Raw genomic sequence first — 20689 nt, 5'->3', positions numbered from 1 at the left:
TCAGCGTTGAAAATGTCTTACCGTTTCTATCATGGATCGTGTCTTTTCTGTTCCCACAGGGACTTCATGAACATGGTACTGAAAACAGAGATAACTCATCACAGGTTGTGGTGCATCAAATAATTCTCTTAAATAAGAGAAAAATCCATAATGTCTGTGTGGAAGTAAAAGGGAAGCAGTTACATGATATAGCCTGTATTGCAGGTTAAACACATTTAATTAGAACAAAGAATATAAGCATGAACTTAAATACGTTGAAGGCAAATATCTATCCTAACATTGCTACCAGGCAGGAATACTGTTTGGGAGGGTAATACGTCACTGAATGCGATAATCATGCAACAACAGTTGTGACTGCAGAATAGGAATACATGACTTTGGCTGTACATGCACCTCCTGTTAAAAAGCATTTCCCCTAGTTGCACAGCCAAAGCCAGAACATACAATATATCCAAGAAGACTTATGAAAAACGTTCAAGGAAATAAACAAATAAGTTGAGCAAAGATGCATTTTATGACTAATGCTCAAGTTCCTATGTAGATTCTTCATACTTGGAAAGATAAGCCAAGCAGATAAAAGGAGTATATAGGAAAAAGTGTAAAGTTCGAAGCAAATATGTGTTACTAAGCAAGGTTTTTAGGTCTAAGCTTAGGCTATATTGGCTGGTGAAAGTATTTAATGATGACAGAGTAGAAGCTGGGTTGCTAATAGTGGGCAACTTAGAAACAGTCATGAACAGGAGCCCCTTTGAGAAGATCTACTTCACTTTCAGTAGAATTAACTTTAGGAACTGGTTGTGAAGGAAGCTAAGAGCATGTTGCTAGTCACATAAAGATGGCTGGTTTGATTACTCAAAAATATTTTTGGTCTCCTCAGAGGACAAAGTACAACTGCTTGTCCATCATAAATTTGGCTGCCCTAGGCAGAAAATGAGTAAGACCTTGCATAGGGTTGATCAAGCCGACCCTCTTCTCCAGTGGTGTAAGCAAGTGGAGATAGGTCTCAAGTACAGTTCTAATAATGCCTTTGTGAGGCACCGTAGATGAAGGTTGTACATGGCCATTAAAAATAAAAAAAGTTTTTAAAACTCTTTATTGGTATTGTAGAATGTCTAGCCGTAGGAGTACCAACCTTTTAACTGATGACTCACAATACACAACAGTAGCTGAACCAGAAACTTCTCATGTAATGAAGAATATAAACAGTATGAATAGAAATCACTATAGGCCTCTTAATTTAATTCAAAAACTTATGATTGCAAAAAAAATAAAAGTGCTCATTGCTGGTGGTGATCACATAGTGATAATTATTAAAGTTAAACACTTATGTAAAAGGTTGCTAGTGACTGTAGTATGACAATAAATACTAATGAGAAACAAACTAAGGGAAAATAATGAGGCCTAAGGCCTAAGCATTATGTCCCTAGTCTAGATGCGGTATTGTTGACTGTGTTTCAGACCTTGGAGGAATTCCAGAGTCTTCATCAGAATGTGATGAATACATAGCACCTGTGCTAGAGCTTTTAACCCCAAGACCAAGGGCCGCCCAGTTAGTAGGAATTAATCAAAAGTGCACATCAACAAGCACAAATATATACCATCTCAATGTTGCTTGAGCAGCATGGGGCCAAGGAACGGCCTCCCCGAGTTTTAGAGTAGTAGCAGACAGCTAGACCCGACTGTAGCAGGGACATTTGGCAGTGTGACTGTCACTGCCGGTGAAGGTCTGAATAGAAGCTTTACCTGTAAGAAACATAACAGTATGCGCTGCATACCTAAGCAGAAGCATCTGACAGACAGGTTACCAAAGTTTGATAGAGAAGCACTGCAATTGTTGGAGGCTGAAACTATTGAGACTGTGTTTTTGCAAAGAATTTGTAAACATTGGATGTTTTGGCCTAATTCCTTGAAGGACATTTTCAAGTATTAGATATAATTTGGCTTCATCAAATTCAATGCAGCATGTTTTAGAGTCATCAATAGAGAATCCACAAATACTTAACATGAGAACTAGTTGCCAGTCACATTGCTGAACACTAATTTTAAGCTGCTTGTGAAAATTACGGCAGGGGGCTTATGATGACAGTAGACTAAATTTGGTGGAAGATTAAAGCTACTGAAATATATGTTATGCCAAAAATATTGTAAGTGTTACAGTCACTTCCAACCTTCTTCTGGGTGTCAAGCCTCATGAAGATATACAGGAAGTTGAAGGAATTGTTGAGTGGGAGGAAAGAAGAGGTAGGGAAATGCAAAGAATACACGTTGTGATTCTTAAGGGGGCGATGGCAGCAAGGTGGGTTATGGATTCTTAAGCCTGGGAGGTTTCACAGGGCTTCTAAACTCACAGACCCACATCATTGGGTCAAGGATGATTTGAATGATATTACAGAATGGAGTCAATTTGAGAAATCTTCTTCGGGTGTGTTAAACCTGACATTGTTGGCGCAGTTTTCCCCTTAACATTTTTGCCCTAAGATCTCCTGTGTGCCGACTTTGTTTTTGGCGGTTAAAAAACTATGCACACTTTACCACAGCTAGCCAGTGCTGAAGTGCTTGTACTTTGACCTTAACATGATAAGATTGTGTTATACCCAATTGGCATATTTAATTTACTTGAAAGTCCCTAGTAAAGTGGAACTGCCTGGGCCTGCAAATTAAATGATACTAGTGGATCTGCAGCGCTGATTGTGTCGTAGACCTTTAAACATGTCTCAGGCCTGCCATTGCAGCCTGTGTGTGTAGTTTTAACCTGCTATGTCGACCTAGGAAATAAACCTTTTGCCAGGCCCAAACCTTCCTTTTTATTACATATAGGTCACCCCTATAGTAGGCCTTGCACTGCTCAGAGGGCTCAATGCAGTACATTTAAAAAGTTGGACATGTACAGCTGAGTTTTACATGTCCCGGTAGTGAAAAATTCAAAAGGTTTTTCACTACTGCATGGCCTAACGCTCCCATAAGATATCATTGGAGTTCTCTTATTACATTTTTTAAGTGTAATTTCCAAATGGACACAGGAAACGAGTTCATGTTTGGTGTCTTCGGAATTGTAATGAAAAATCCTTAAATATGGTGAAGTCAAATTTTAAATTACAATTTTGAAAATGCCACTTTTATAAAGTTGGAGTTTTCCTGCCTCAGTCATTTGGTGCCTACAGCCTGTCCCAGGCTGCAGATTACTTATCTTATAACCAATAACTTCATTTCTCTCCATAGGAATACATTGACTGTTTTTCTTTGAAAATTGTTTTAAGTGTGGATTGAATTGTATGAAAACCAGAAAAATTACAACTGTACAAAACTGATTTTAGGAAATGTCCCAGTGTGATATCTCATATCACACTAAGTAGAAAACGTAACTGAAAAAGTAAATAAAAAGTAAACTGTACAGACATTTTTAATCCTTGACTTACCTGTATTTCAAACAACTGCATTTGAACTTGCATTCAACTATAAACACTGCATAATATTTTGCAAAGCATTAATTTCACTTACCTGTGCAAGGCTTGGCTTGGCTCTAGAAATAAAATAACGTAATATTTTTATACAAAACAAATTGGTCTGAGTTTAGTCTTTGGGTGTGTGCAATCATTTGCTGACTGAGTGTGTACTACAAATGCTTAACACTACCCTCTGATAAAGCCTTACCGCTAGCCCACACTACCACAAATAGAGAGTAAGTTGCTATCTACTTTTACCTCTGCCTACCTTTGGGGTTCCACTGGACTCGTGCACACTATACATCATTTTGGTATAGTATATACAGAGCCAGCTTCCAACATCACCCCGACAAGGAATGTGGTTGGTGCTTGACCAGGGTTCACACCCCAGTCAACCAACAGCCTAATTTCTCACAGGGTGATAGTCATATGATATTTTTGTCAATAAATAGGAATCTTAGCAGAGGGACAGTATCTAACATTGTGGGGCATGCACTCCAATAACCTTGTGTAATTAAAGAAAAAAGCTACATGTTTTCTTATACATGGTTTTAAATCCACATTTGAGTGCACCTCTAGCCAAAATTATGAACATTTATTGCTGGTGGAGGATTTAAATGTTTTCTAAAACAGACACAAATAATCACACTCTAATAATCACTAAGTTTATTTTATGAAGCCATTTTTGGTGAGTCAAAATCCTCGGGTGTTGTTGGACTTTATTGATCACAAGATGGGAAAAGAAACTCGCTCTAAAAATCTTTCTGGAACTGAGATTAAAGGACAGGGTGCTTCTACTTTGGAGTAGAATAGGATGTGTGTGCTCTGCTAGAGCTATCCTCGACCTTGACACTGTTCGGTTCAGTGCCGGGGGAGCTGCTTCATCTGGCCTCATGGTGGATAAATTAGTTATTATGAAATTACTGGGCACAGTCTCTGAAGCAATGCACATTACAGAGAATTACAATACTAGAGTTGTCCAATAGACCCATTTATGCAAGATGCAATGTTCAACAGTGTCTGGAATTAGTGCTTTCATTGGCACACAAAGGCAGTTGCTCCCCTCAATCACAAACATAAGATATTTGTTCCCTTTCATAATATGGAAATATCATACTCAGAAAAAGAAAACAGCCATATATATGCCTGCCTCAATCACCTCTGAAAATAGGAGGCACAATCATGACAATTGCTTGATTAGAAGACAAGGCAATAAGACTGAGTTCACAGATGTAACCATTATTGGTAACACAGTATAAATATTCATATTTCAAAGGCCCATGCTGGATTAAGTCTCAAAACTTACTGGAGCTCCTCAATGTGCCTTGGAGGTCGCTTTTCTCCACAGGGCTCAACAGGTGCACACACCGCATTTACCTTTAACCTCTGACTGTCACGGACCTAAAAAGAAAAAAGGTAACAAGCAATTCAGTGTGCAAAACATAAAAAGGCATTTACTTGTATTATAATGCACACTTTGGTTAGTACAGATTAAAATGTTCTTGAATCTGCCCCTTAAATCAGTAAATCCACACTAACACTAGTTTCTGCTATGTTAAAATAAAACACATCATATCAACTTCCGGAGTCCACTTTTGTTAAGCTTTAAACTGGTCTGAGTCACAGGGTGGCAAGTCCTTTTCTGATGTTTAGGCATGCTTGAACTCAAAACAAGCATTTGCAATGCAATAGGTCTCGCATTGTTTTAGAATTAGAGCTACAGGCGTTGTAATGGAATTGTTTTTTACTTGTGTGTTTGGGAGAGGAGTGGATGTATGTGATGGCAATTATATGTTTTACAATGAATATAAAAGGAAGCGCGTTGATGGTCAGGTCTGGTGTATGGAGCAGGTCAACCTCCATGTACGCCATGTAAATATAATGTGAACGCTAGTTGTGCTGTGAACGTTCTAAAAGTGATAACAAATTACCCGTATTGAGTATGTAAAAGTGAAAGTAAAAGGAACAACTGGAGGGTTGTGGGTTCTATAAACAAACCGCCATGACGGCACACTCTTATTTTGTGTTCACCAAACCTGAAACGATTATAGGGACAACACATGCAAGTCAACTATTTTGAAAACCATGCATGGGGCATGTGGACCGCTATGTGAACAAAGTGAATATGTTAGGAACACCAGTTGAGGTGATGATCACTGGCTGAAGTGAATCAGTGGTCCAGAGTACGTTCTGAATGTAGTAAAAAAAATATATCACCCGATGTGCGGACCAAAAATTCAAACAAACTAAAAAAGCAACAACCTGCAAGCTCAAGTTTCAAGTTTATTTTATTATGATTTGGGACTCCAAAGAGTTCCACATAAAATAGAAGATATACTTCCAAAGTCATCACAACCCTCCCGTAAAAGTAAAATGTTCTTCATTTTTACCATATAAAATTCATCATTTCATATAAAAACAGAAGAAGAGCATATGTACAAAAACCGATCCAAAGACCTTGCAAGTGCTAAGTATACAGAGCTGTAACAAATCAGATTGCCACAGTGAGATTCTTAGAGAACTTTGGTTAAACTTTTGTGGTAATTACTGAAATACACACACACAGACACACACACCCACCTGAAATAAGAGCTTAAGGATTAAAAACATAGTAAAAACAGGGATTTTACAATTCAAGGTAAAGTGCACAATAGCCAGCAGCCTAATAAGAGTGCATGGGAATTGAAAACTTCATATTAAAAAACAGTGTTTTACGATCCAGGGAATAGTACACAATAGCTAGCAACTTAGTAAAAGTGCGTGGGAATTAAGACTCATAATAAAAACAAGGTTTTACGATTCAGAATACAGTACTCGATAACTAGCAGCATAGTGAGTATCAAAAAAGTGCAAGTGCGCGAATACATTCTTAAACCAATACTGTTCTAGAATATATTTAAGAATTGTTTAAAAAAAGCAAAAAAAATTAAAACAAACTTGTTCAGAAGGGGGGGGGGGGGGTTGGGTCAGCAGACCATTACGGGCTTCTTCTGCTGTTGCAATGTTGTACTTTAGAAAACAAATTCTTAAGTATCAACGGCGTAAAGGTTGTAATATGGGACAAACGAATAGATGATGATTTAAGTATTGTACACAGGAATTACATAAATGGCAGAGTCTTTCATGTCTAGCAAGGCCCTCCCAAGCTCCTGTTACAGTTCTTAAAGGGAGTAAATTCAACCTAAGCAGCAAAATAGCTCTACGTACTCCATGTTAGAGATTCCATAAAACATAAGGTTGAGGCTTTTAATAGATACTACTCCCTGCTATACAGTCATTATTACTATATCCTGCGAACAATAAAATGTCTCTTTTACGAGAACACCGTAGATTGTTTTTTTAATTCTGGTTTTCAGAACTTGATTGGGAAGCACCGCCATACTGTCCATCTCAAAGCCCAACAGTTTTTTGGGTTTTTGATAATTCCTAAAAAGAGCACTTTTTCCCTTCATGATGACAAAAATTTCCTCACACAACGTTACCCGTAAGGCGGTCTCAGAGCTACTCCCTAGTGCGTTTCTACATCTTAAACATGCAGCCATAGAGAGCACGTAGTTGGAGAGTAAACCGAATTCTAGACGAATCGCTGTTATAGGAGCAGCGTCATTCAGATTACAAATTTGGCGCAAAATCCATCCCTCTACTTTCTCAAATTCATTCTATTCTTATGCATCTACTGGTTCACAGGCATAGCTTAGTGCTTGCGGTATCTTTATTTTAAAAACTGATAAAATATGTGCAAAATGTCTTTTCCCACAGTGTGTTTAGAATCGATTGATTGCAGAGGCCTGAGAAATTGCCTTCCCTCTGAAATGATCCATGCGATTTCTGTTGGAACACCTGTTTGAATTTTTTTTCCTAAATATGGGTAAAACTTTAATACGTCCAATTTCTCGTTCCCCAACAACCAATGCATGTTCTTTCTGAATCTACAGCCCCGATATCTAAAAACCATAACGTGGCTCTTTAAAATATTTATTTTTAAGTAGTATTCTTCTGTGTACCTAGTTAACTCAGCAAGTCGTCTTTGGAGTCCAATTGGCATTAAACCATTATTATGGCGGTGTCAGCGTATAGCAGGCAGCTCAACTTAAAATTTCCTAATTTTGGGGAATCCCCTTTGCTGAGCCCCACTCTGCTTGGCAAATCATTGACATAAAGAGAAAAAGGGAGAGGGGCCAGAAGGCACCCTTGCTTCAACTCATTATGGGTCTTTATTTTACTTGACCGACCCTGTGTTTTACCAATAGGACCTTCGTCCAAGTGGAGGAATGCAGTTCTATAATCAGTCTTAGTAAATTCACTGGTATCCCCATGGAGAACAATTTTCTCCACAAGGTCCCCCGATCAAACTGATCAAAGGCCGTAGCGAAGTCTGTAAAAGCCGCATATAACAGCATTCCCCGTCACATTGGATACATTTCAATTCAGGTTTGCAAGGCAGTGATGTTATCGAGGGTACCACTATTTTTGCGGAAGCCAGTTTGCTCCACAGGAATAAAACCATTTCCAAAGGCCCAATCTTGGAGATGGGTGAGAATGCTCTTAGCAAACAATTTACCAGTCGCATCCTGAAGAGATATTTGTCTAAAACTGGCGGGGGAATTTGTTTGACCCTTTTTGTATAATGGAACAACTATACTTCCATTCCAGGATAGTGGAATGTCCCCATGAGTGTAACAGTGGACAAATAGTGGATGTAAGAATTCTGCCCATGCTTCACCATCCTGTTTAATTATGGCTATTGGTACATCATGCGGGCCCATCGCACCTGAGTATCTTGCCCATTTGATATAACCCTCTATTTTATTGCTCAAGAGGGCTCCATACTCACTCCCCGCGGAAAAATCAGAGACAACATCAAGATCCCATCCGACTGAGGAATTTAGAGCATACAGCTCGGAAATATATGTAGACCATTCTTCATCTGATACCAGAATGGACTTTGCCTTCTCTCTCCCATCACAAAATGTGGTCATTAACGCCCAATATTTCTTGGTGTCACCGGACTGGGCGACCTCTCGTAGTTTGACCCAGTTTGCATCTTCCACCCTTCTACATTCTGATACCACTTTCCTTTTCCTTACCTGTTTTAGTCTATTAATTTTCCTTTGCCTGGGTATTGAAGACTGCCTAAATTGTTCCATGATCAAATCGTTAATTTCCCAATTTAGTTTTTTAATCTCCCATAATTTAACCACTGGAGATGCAGAACTGAAAACTTGTGTTTTACTTCTCTAGGTTCTAATTACAGACAGAAATCTCTCGAACCTGGCAATGGGGGATTCCTGTATGTGATTAGAGACCACATCTTTGAAAACTCTCTTAAAGCTTGGGAGCGTATTATTTGACCAAAAATTACGCCCATTACTACAATGATATACAATGCTTTCATCCCTTTGGTTCCAAAGTTCGGGCTGCTCAAATTCCATTTTAACATCCACAGCCAAAACTCCATGATCACTCATACTTGTTGGCAGTATCTTGAATTGCGAGCATACACTAAAAAATTGGTGAGACACCACCATATAATCAATTAGTGAGTGTCCATATGGACCCCAATAAGTATAAGAGGCAGGGGAGTCCTCTGGGAATCTGCCATTCAACATCAAAAGTTCAAACATTCTCAGATTATGCAAGAGTACCAAGCCTTGTTTATCCGATCTTGGATAGACGAGGCTGCAGGCTGTGCCTTGTATAAACAAACTTCTGTGACGGACGAGTATAAAGACGACGCTAAGTGCTAGTGCGGTAGCTGACAAACTTAATTTCACCGCCATCTTAGAATGGTGTTTAAATCCATGGCATGTAGAATGCTCAAACATATGTTGTATAATCCATTTAACTTCAAATCGACATCCGTCCATCCAGAAATGCACTAGGTCTCCGGTGCCAGTACACGTTGTCCTATCGAGATGCGCACAACAATGTACTCCCGCATTGCTCCACATCACCCACCTACGAGTGAACTGAAACTCTAAATTTTTACCCGCTAACAAAAACAAACAGTGAGACCATGACTGGGGTCTTATCTGATACCACCACATAAAATATTAATAACCATGGTTAGACGTAAATATGACACAGACCCTTAACTCCCCTCCAACATGCCCCTTTGCAGATGGTCCTCACATGTGACTATTTTTCAGTCCTGCCAGCCTGCCTATGAAAGTGCTACCAAGTGATACATTTCATGCTACTCATTTAAATGATGCTCCTGAAAGGTGACCAGTGCTGCCAATTTGCCCACTGTCGTATGTGACATTCACCCACACAGGCTTTTTTTTTTAAATACGTTGTCTTGCTTTCTTAGCATGTGAAGTGCTACTTATTGATAAGGAAGACCTGTCTGTGAGTTTAGTACTTGTGCATATATGACAGACTGTTCGCCCATCCAACCAGCCATTTCAGAGGCTGGTTCGAGTGAGGCAGTTATAAACGTGCTAAACTTCAAATTATCTTCTTTGCAAGACAATTAAGAAAGATTACTAAAATTACACAGAGATCTCAAGTTTTAGGTTGCCATTTCCATTTTAGATCTATGTAGCGTTCTGATACCTTCTGTGGTATTTGCCCGACATGCTGCTGCATGCCAGCTGACTAGTTGTTATGGAACTCTTAGGTGTACTAGAATGCTTATGACAAAAGACTCTGTTTCCAAGTGTTGGGAGAGTCAGTTATCTCTGGCTTACCCTGTGGATAGGACGTTGTCATATTAAGTTCTCAATAAAGAAGACTAATCCACCTGCTCCTTGCCCCTTGTGTACTTCATTACACCGGTAACGAGCGGAGAACCACGGACCCTGGTAATCAACGTTACTTCTTTCATACGAAAGAGGATATGCACGTCATTTCTGAAGGAGAAGGTGGTCTTTATTCAAACAAGTAAGAAGAGCTCTTCAAATACAAAATGACAAAAAACGTCCTAGCACACCTGTGTTTAAACTAAAGGTACTGTGCGCTGCATGCTTTCATTGAGTTAGCCTTTAATTTTTCGCATGTTGCTGCCTCCCTCTACATACACTCCAACTTTTAAACTCTCGTGTGTCGTTACATCCTCTACACACACGCCTTCTCGGCGCTACATTTCATCCACCTTGCCTTTTCTACGGATTTACAATGGCATTGGCTCTGCTAATTTACTTTGTGGCATTTTTTTTTTTTAAAAGAACACTCGTCGTTACCTGCGCGCGCTCCATGCACTATTCATTTGTCATCGCACGCAGCATCCCTCAGCGTTCTTCACTCCGCATGGCGACATCAGCTTAAATCCACACGCAACGTAATACGCTCTACGGAGTTCATCCGCACTCCTGCGTATTGACGTCTTCGTCCCTAGGATTCTTGCCTTTGTTGTTGCTAGGCAACTTTATGCCTTGGAAACCTGACTACGGAAGTCAGCACCGTGCCTCCGTTTCGGAGATATTTCTTTTCCTCCTGTTTCCTGGCAACACTCTTGTGCTTGTTAAATTATTCTTGCGGTGACAAGCACACCCTTTTAACACCTTCCAGTCCTACAACTTCGCTTGTCAAATCATCTCCTCTGTGACAAGCACACCATTCTTTTACCAGTACACACGTTACAGTTCTTCATGAAAAACTTTGCTTGTTAAACCATTCCTTCGGTGACAAGCACACTTACTTATTAATTACTTCTCCGGAGAAGAGCACTCTTGTCAAATTACAGTTCTACGTAATCACTTCAGTGTTAAACACACCTGTTTGCCACCTGCTTACACTTTCTTGCAAAATTAAAATCCCTCATCATTACTACGGTGACAAGCACACCAGCTTGTCAGATTATTTCTTCGGTGACAAGCACACCTGCTTGTCGGATTGTTTCTTCGGTGACAAGCGCACCATAAATAATATATTTTTTACATTTCTTCATCTCTAAAGCAACATAGTTATTGTTTGGGAAAATGTATTATTGTTAAGGCGTCACTTTATTCCTTTGATGTGCCAAGTGTATTCTAATTTACCTGCACTTATTCAAAATGCAAAATTTTACTCCTCCATTTTTTCTATCCAACCCTGGTGATCCTACCTTTACGATGGTCTAAATGGAAAAAAGTATTCCTCAACTATTCTAGGGTTTGTGGTGTATCTCTGAGAGAAAATCAGCTCTGCTATTACACTGTCTAGGTTCTGAAGGACACGAAGTGTTCGAACATCTTCCTGCGTTGTGTGATGGCGAGGCTGATAGCCTTAATGAATTTGAGATTTGTTTAAAAAAAAAAACTTGATAAACATTACCTTCCAAAAGTCAGCACTATTCTGTAGCGGTATCATTTCGGAAGGCGAACACAGAAATCTGAAGAATCTGTTGAGGCTTACATTACTGCACTTCGTAAATTGGGCGCCACCTGTAAGTTTGATGGGTCACTTGAGGAGCGCATTCGCGATCAGTTTATGTTAGGTTGCAATGTTGAAAAGATCAAAGATGAACTGTGGCAAAAAGATGATCCAAAATTAGACGAAGTGGTTTCCATAGTGAAGAGAATAGAACATTCACTTGCCTGCGTTGAGGTCATCAAAAAGGAAAATGGAAAAGTGGAAGAAAAAGTACACACTGTGACAAAAAGCTTGTTAAAACCTACTTTGAAACAGCATGAACCAGCACATTCTTATTCATTTAAACCCAAGGGAAACTCTAATGTGAGGTGTTTTCGTTGCAACATGTTTGGTCACCTTGCTAATGACAAGTCATGTCCTGCTCTCAAATCTAAGTACAGCAACTGTGGGAAAATTGGACATGTTGCCAAAGCTTGTAGAGCTCCGAAAAACAAAAAGGGCAGACGTGTCAAAGAGGTTTCCCTAGAGGAGGAGAGTGATTCTGATTACGATGAATTTTACAGTGGGGAAATCTTGTTACACAAATGGTCAGAACAAGAGTAAAGGTCCTGTAGATGAGGTACAAGTAAAAATGAATGCACAGTCAGAATGCTTTTTGACTCTGGAGCAAAGATTTTTTATCCCAAAAGTCTTCTTTGACAGCAAGTTGAATGGGAAGGTGAAAGCCTACAAACCCGACATTAGGCCATTAGCTTATGGTGGTCAACCCATTAAATTGTTTGGTTATTTTATGGGCAACATTGAATACAAGGGAAGACTAACAGCAGGGAAGAGTTATGTCTCTTGCAGGGGTGACAGCATTATCAACTGGTTCCATCAGGCTGATCTAGGGGTCTCGTTGGTTCCAGGCGGTGATCCTTGCATCGTTCTTAGAGACATCACTCCACACTCTAATCATTTGAATGTTGTATCGAACAATGTAGCAGAAATTAACGAAAGATCTGATTGGCGTACCACTGACCATGAGAGAATCTATGCACTCTGAGCTTGAAAAATTAAAGAAAGAAGGAATAATTGTGGAGACAGAGGCCTGTGAGTGGTTAGCTCCGGTTGTATTAGCACGTACGGCCTCTGGAGAAGTGAGATTGTGTGTGGACCTCCGCGCCCTCAACCGGGCAGTTATCTCGGACAGGTACCCTCTTCCAAACATCTGAGAGATGCTGGCTCAGTTGAAAGATGCTCGAGTGTTCTCCACTCTAGACCTCAAGGTGGCCTATCATCAGGTCAAGATTGATGATGAGTCCATGAACTTGACAGCCTTTATAACCCCTTTCGGAACTTTCAAGTTCACCCGTCTTCTTTTTGGCTCGAATTCCTCACCCTCCGTTTTTCAAAGAGTTATGGAAGATGCGTTGGATGGTGTGGAGGGGGTTAAGATTTATCAGGACGAAGTCTTAGTTCATGGCTCGCCTCAACAGGAACATGATGAGAGGCTTAAAATCGTCCTTGAAAAGCTCAGTGCGAGGGGTTTAACCTTGCGCGAGAATAAATGCAAGTTTAATCTCTCGGAGATCGATCACCTGGGCCACAGTCTGACTGCGGGAGGAGTTAAACCTAGAGATCGCCTGGTGAAGACTATTGAGGAACATTCTGTCCCACAATCCAGAGATGACCTTGTCACATTTTTAGGGATGGCGGAGTACTGTAATAAATTTGTTCCTCAGTTCGCACCTTCACTCTAAGGTCCATCCTAAAAAAAGGTGTGAAGTTTTCTTGGTATTCTCCTTGCCAATTAGAATTTGAGGATGTCAAGAAGGCTCTAAGTCATGCACCCTCTCTTCAGAGCTTTGACACCTCTTCAAATCCGATTCTATTTACCGACGCCAGTTTGAAGGGATTGGGTGCTGTCCTGAAACAAGTAAAAAATGGTAAAGAGGTGGCCATCATGTTTCTTTCACGAACGCTTGTTGGTCCGGAGGTGCAATACTCTGTGATCGAAAAAGAGGCTATGTGTATCTTCTGGCCCATCAAGAAATTGAAAAAAAGTCTTGAAGCCATCTCCTCCTGGATATGTAGATGGGTGATTGCTCTGCAAGATTATGATTTTACTGTAAGCTACATACCCGGAGCGGAGAACAAATTTGTGGACTGTCTCTCTCGCTTAGTCACAAAACAGAGGGAGAGTCCCTTAGCTGATCCAGAAGATCCTTGGGAAGACTATGACTACAAGGTGTACGAGATTGTGGAAGGTGTGATTTCTGAGGAAGAATGGAAGGATGCCATGAAGGATGATGCAGTCATGAATGAAATTTGCAAGTTGGTTGCTGAAGGTTGGCCTGGGATCAAGACTGAGTGAATGTGTCCGGAAGTTCTGGAACGTTCGTGATGAACTCTCTGTAAGTAGGGGTTTGCTTTAGAGGGGCACAAGACTCATTCCTCCCACACAGGTTAGGATGAAAATCATCAATTTAGCCCATCAGGTACATCTACAAAACCAAGGAGAGGGTTTGTTTGTATTTCTGGTGACCAGGGATTGATATCCTTGTAGAACCTGTGATAAGAGACCGCACTGAGTGCATTACTTGTGATAAAACATACAAGACGAGAGTACAACCTTTGATTATTCGTGAGGCGCCCACGTGTGGCCTTAGATCTTTTGGGGCCAATCACTAATAAGACGGGCCAGTTTTGTGTCCTAGTGTTGATCGACATGTACTCAAGGTGGCCTGAAATTAAAGTGACGCAGAGCATCGAAACTAGAGACGTTACTAAGTTCTTGGAGGAAATCTTTTGTAGAGAGGTTCTCCCAGAATCCATGTTGACAGACAACGGAGTTCAACTTGTGTCAAAGGAAATGGAAGCATTTTTAAAGCAAAAAGGGATCAAGCACAAGCGTTGTTCTCTCTATCATCCTGAGTGTAATGGAATGGTAGAGAGGTTCAACCGGGAGCTAAAAGAGTCAATTCAACTTGCTAAAGATCAGGGTAAAGACTGGAGGTCTTGTAAAATAGAAAGAGTGATGGTTTATCGCTTGACCCCTCACTCAACCACAGGGAAAATCCCATTTGAAATATTTAGGGGCCGTACTCCTAACACTCAAATGTTTCAATCTTGGATGAGGGAGAAAGGTGCTGTGAATGAAGATGTCAGGGACGCTGAATGGAAGGTTAATCAGGAACTCAAGTCAGCCAAGAGAAAAGCCAACTTTGACTCTAGACATGCTGTCTCACACAAAGGTTTGTTGGGAGATAGAGTGAAAGTATGTTTTCCTCAGAAGTCAGTTGGTGTAAAATTCTCCCCGCCATTTAAGGTGGTGAAGTTATTTCGTAATGCTGTGAAACTTGATGATGGGCGCATATGGAATTTGAGCAGGATTGCTCCCATTCGTTCTGGTAACTACATTAAACATGATGCTTGATGTTCCTTCCAAGGTTGGAACTCACTTACGCAGGAGCTCCCGCACATGAAAAGCTTTGGGTGCACTGCATGATTTTGTATTATCTTAGTTGTACTTCTTGTTCATAGTTCTTATAGCTTGTTGCATTTCTATGTGAACTGTGTTTTTTTTATGTGTTCTTGTTTTAGGTTTCAGAGAAAGGTGAGTGGTATTTGCCTGACATGCTGCTGCATGTCAGCTGACTAGTTGTTATGGAACTCTTAGGTGTACTAGAATGCTTATGACAAAAGACTGTTGCCAAGTGTTGGGAGAGTCAGTTATCTCTGGCTTACCCTGTGGATAGGACATTGTCATATGACGTTCTCAATAAAGAAGACTAACCCACCTGCTCCTTGCCCCTTGTGTACTTCATTTCACCTTCTAAGCACAGACAATACATCAAACACACACCAAGGAAGTCAAACTGGTTACTTTTTCTATTGGATTCTTCAAAACACTGAGTAAATTGTTCTTAGCTAAATGTATGGAAGAGAGAACGGGCATAAATGCGACTAGACCTACCGTTCTTGCCCATGCTCAAATTTGCCTGTATTGATATTAAACCTTACTTAACCTGGGTCAACAACACACACAATATAGGTTCTTGCTAACCAGGTTAAGAGTGAACCTACTACATTTTCTTGTTGCATTCCCCATACAGGTTAAATAAATGTATATACATACACATATATTCGTATATTAATTCCAAGGTATTTTGATGCCCTTTTCCAATTTAAGACAATCAGTTATTTTTAATCGGTTCACAGTTTTCTTCCTTGGCCCATATCTTTAGCCATAGCAAAAGTGTTTGTAGCATCATTCATGTACCGTAACACCACTTCAGTGTGATAGACATAATCACTAGTGGATTTTGGTACAGCTAGCATTCTTTTCATAAAGTCATTTTCCACTCTCTTCAGCCCGGGTTGGCCACAGATGCCCCATACACCAGGTCCATATGTAGTACCTGGACAGCACTTGACCTTGTAGAATTTTATTAGTTCTTTAATCAGTTTGGTTCGTAGTCGAGATGCAAAGCCTAGAACCACCTCAGTGCTTCAAAGCCCTGCTAGCTTTCAATGTGCCCGAGGTGTATGTCGTCAAAAAGTATTCCTCAGCCTGGGTACAAGGGAACCGTGCTAATTTCCACATTATTTATTCTAAAGGCCTTGTTTTTCTGATCCCAGCATTCAAAGACCATTATGTGCGTTTCAGCATGACTTGCACCTTGATCTAAACTGCTCATAAAAGTACAGTACTGGTCTAGTAGTCACTGCAAGTCAATCGCAGTTCTGGCCATTAAAAGGTTGTCATCAGCATAAATCAAGGCAGGTATGCTGCGGTTGCCTACCTTAGAGCAATCAGCATTAGAGTCCAGGAGATGTTTCTCCAACCAATTGACAAACAGTGAAAAAAGTAGAGGGGGCCAAATCGCAACCCTGTTGTACACCTCGATCAAGCCTGAACACTTCAGTTGTTTCTCCGGCTAGCCCAAATCTCGCACTGGCGGTTACATCTAGATGAAGCGCCATCAACAAGTTAATAATTCTGGGCTCTGCCACTAGGTCTGTCATAATTATCTGAAATTTTGACCTGTTGACACAATTCAAGGCTGAACTCAGATCTATGTAGGCTAGCTAAACCTTGCCTTCCTTGGCAACTGTATACCTGTTGATTAAAAGATATAGGTTCAGGCACTGCTCCACTGTCCCAAGGCCAGTACGAAAACCCAACTGAAGGTCAGAAAGAAACTTCTTTTCAGTTGTCCATTGGGGGAAGCGGTCTCTGTATATACTATACCAAAGTAAGGTATAGTGTGCACAGAGTCCAGGGAGTCCCCAGAAGGATAGCAGAGTCTAAATTAGGTAAGTACTAACAACTCTCTTTGTGGGAGTATGGGCGAGCACTTATCCAGAGGGCGTGTTAAGCATTTATTGTATTTACTCACTCATGGACTGATTACACACACTCAGAGAGAGAATTCAGACCAATTGGGTAAGTATAAAAAAAGGTATACTTGTATTTTATTACTAGAACCAAGCAGTCTTGGTACACGTGGGTAAAATGTACTTGCAATAGTAATCATTTACACAGAAATATACTTTGGAAAGGATTTGCAATTGTTACAGGTTGGCATGTCTTTAAAAAGCAGTTTGAATTACACAGTCATTATTTTTAGGATACCTTTGGATTACTTTCTGATTACATTGAGTGCTGGGGGTGGTATACTTAGATACCACACCTAAAAATCTCACAATACACAGTAAGACTTTTTAGACTTTGCAGTGTAGTTATCTTTTCTCCATACCAACATCAGTTAAACACTTAGAACATTTTAGGCCCAAAATCTCATGACATGGGTTCCTATGGGAGCAAAAGGGTAAGCTTTTTCTCAGGTAAGTACACGACTTATGAGTGGGAGCTTTGGGGGTTAGGAACAAAGGTTCCCCAAGGTCTAGATAGCGACTCAATTCGCACCACCAGCAGCACTGTGGCGGACGGGTGCAGAATGCAGGGGCCCAATGTTAGCCAATTAAGGGGGTTAAAGGGGCCTTAGGTTAGGGGCTGCTTATAAGCAGGCGTTCGGATGTGGGAGACAAGTTCCTGAGGTTAAGATCAGCACTGGAGGGGACAACAATCCGCGCAGGAGCTGAACCACCAGCCGCACAGGGGTGGCCGGGTGCAGAGTGTCAAAGCGACGTCTGGGATCCAATGGATGTCAACAGAGATCTTCGATTCAACAAAGACACTGCTGGCTCGGAGACCTCCTCAAGGCGACAACCAGCTGGAGGCGACAGCCAGGTGGAGAGGTAAGTTGGATTCTTGGGGGATGCCTGGACACCGTCGGTTGGGCCACCCAAGGCCTTGCGGCATCGGGTGCAGGGGTGTCTTCTGGTGTCGGACTTTCATACCAGCTCCAGTAGGGGGCACCCTTCAGGTTGAGGCTGCAGGTGTTGTATCGAAGCTTGTGGGAGGTCGGGGATCACCAGATCCCAGGTCAGGATCGCTGGGGAGACCACCTCGTGGTGTTGGGCCACTAAAACTCAGGCTAGGGGTGCCAGGTGAAGAGAGGTGCAGAATCACGAAGTCACGGGAATCCGGATTCTGTGGGCGAGTCTTTGCTTGAGCAAATCCGGTGCTCACAGGAGTCTGTAAGATGGTTATAGGGCAGGTCCTCCAGGCTCTGGGGGATGCTGGCTGCTGGACTCTCTTGGGTTCTTACTGTAGGCAGGTCGTAGACAGAATAGGACGGTAGGGCTGGAGCTAAAGCAGTTGGTGCCCTCTTCTTCCTGGGTCAGTACGGCTATTTGAATCCTGATTGGCAGGGACCCAGGGCACATCAAGTCAGGATACATCAGATGTCAGCTAAAATGTGGGGTGTAACCATGCAAAAAGGGGCACTTTCTCACATAACTCCCGCCCCAAAAGAAAGGATGAGACTAACCTTCCCCAAGAGAGTCTTTATTGTCCATGTGGAAAAACCTGGAAAGGCCATGTGCATTGGCATGGGCAGTCCCAGGTCTACGTTTCACTGTAAAGCCAATTCCTTGTAGGAATATGGACCACCTCAAAAGTTTTGGGGTTTTTCCTTTCATCTGCATTAGCCATCTGAGAGGTCTGTGGTCAGTTTGACCTAGGAAGGGAGTACCAAACAGGTATGGTCTCACCTTCTTCAGGAACCAAACCATAGCAAAGTCCTCTCTTTCAATGGCACTCCAACGCTGTTCCCTGCGGAGTAGCCTTCTGCTTATGAAAGCCACAGGTTGGTCTAGTCCATCATCATTCGTCTGGGATAGGAACGCTCCTATCCCTGGCTCAGAGGCATAAGACTGCACAATGAACTGCTTGGAGTAATCTGGAGCCTTGAGAATAGGCGCTGAGCACATTGCCTCTTTTAGGGTATCAAAAGCCTTTTGGCAGTCAACTGTCTAGTTCAGTTTCTTGGGCATCTTGTTGGAGATGAGTTTTGTGAGGTGGGGTGGTCACAATGGACCTATACTCCTTCCCAAACCTCCTATAGTACCCAGTCAAGCCAAGGAAAGCACTGACTTGGGTCTGGGTTGTTGGAGCTCCCCAATCCAGAATGGCCTGGATTTTGGGTTGAAGGGTTTGTACTTGGCCTTTACCTACAAGGTGGCCCAAGTACACAACAATTCCCTGCCCTATCTGGCACTTGGATGCCTTGATAGTCAGGCCTGCAGCTTGCAGGGCCTGTAAACCCTTCCCCAGGTGGACCAGGTGATCCTGCCAGGAAGAGCTAAACACAGCAATATCATCATGATAAGCTGCACTAAAGCTTTCCAACCCAGCAAGGACTTGATTCACCAACCTTTGGAAGGTGGCAGGGGCATTCTTTAGACCAAAGGGCATCACAGTGAAGTGGACGTCAGGTGTAGAGAAGGCAATCTTTTCTTTTGATACAGGGGCCATGCCAATCTGCCAGTACCCTGCAGTTAAGTCAAAGGAAAACTAGAAAAAAACTGGACCCGCGAAAGAACACCGGAAAGTTACACAGCCCACAGGAACGCCACCCGCCGACATCGCCAACTCATCAGATCTGCCAAAAGGTCCGCCTTCAGAGACCGCCTCGACAACAACGCACACAACAGCAAAGAGCTCTTCAGCATCGTGAAGGAACTCTCCAACCCCAGCTCCAACACCAACGGCATCCCACCGTCACAAGAACTGCGAGACTCGCTGGCCACCTTCTTCCACTGCAAGATCACAGACATCCACGACCGCTTTGACGCCGTCACCACACCGACAACAGCCGACACCCCTGCTCCCACGACCACCACCCGCAGCAGTCGCCTGCTCGCCTGGACCAACACCAACGACGACGACACCATCAAGATCATGAACACCGTCCACTCCGGATCCTCGGAAGACCCCTGCCCACACCTCATCTTCAACAAAGCCAGTAGGACCATCGCACCCCACCTTCGGAAAACCATCAACATCTCCTTCGAGACAACGACCTTCCCGGAGAGCTGGAAGCACGCAGCGATCAACGCCTTACTAAAGAAACCCAAGGCGGACCCCAAGGACCTCAAGAACTTCCGACCCATCTCCCTGCTCCCATTCTCGGCGAAGGTCATCGAGAAAGCAGTCAAACAACTAACCAGCTTCCTTGAAGAGAACAACATCCTAGACCAGGGGTCTTCAAACTGTGGGGCGCGACCCCCAGGGGGGCCGTGGAGTGATGCAAAGGGGGTCGCGCCTTCCCAGTCACACTTCTGCCCAGGCCCAAGGGCTTCAGCCCCCCTCCCCCCCCCCCCCTTCCCCCGTCCTGTGTCTCAGCCCGGGCTGCTGCAGTGAAACTTGAGCTGCTGGGGGCTCAGCTGGGCAGTGTCTGGATTCCTATCTCCGGCACCCCCGTGTTTTTTCACAGGTCTTTAAAGACCATTTAACATGCCTTTGTAAACTGCTTACAGAGGCTTAGGTTTTTTTGCTGGTTCCAGTACGCCCTGGGTCCCCACTGTGCCTATTCCTTACATTTGGATTTTACATTCAG

General features: G+C 42.3%; 1 protein-coding gene across 1 annotated transcript in view; it reads right to left on the bottom strand.

Annotated features, from left to right (window-relative positions):
- Positions 1–20689, bottom strand: part of SMC5 (structural maintenance of chromosomes 5) — a 680994-nt gene that overhangs the window by 411783 nt on the left and 248522 nt on the right. The window contains exons 12-13 of the mRNA XM_085633014.1: positions 4750–4844; positions 22–154 (exon numbers count right to left, since the gene is read on the bottom strand). Coding sequence (XP_085489140.1) covers positions 22–154; positions 4750–4844 — 228 coding nt within the window. The remainder of the gene's footprint in view (positions 1–21; positions 155–4749; positions 4845–20689) is intronic.

This window comes from Triturus cristatus, chromosome 2_1 (assembly GCF_964204655.1).
Source record: "Triturus cristatus chromosome 2_1, aTriCri1.1, whole genome shotgun sequence".
NCBI lineage: Eukaryota > Metazoa > Chordata > Amphibia > Caudata > Salamandridae > Triturus > Triturus cristatus.
The sequence above is the reverse complement of the archived record's forward strand: the minus strand, read 5'-3'. Positions and strand labels throughout refer to the sequence as shown.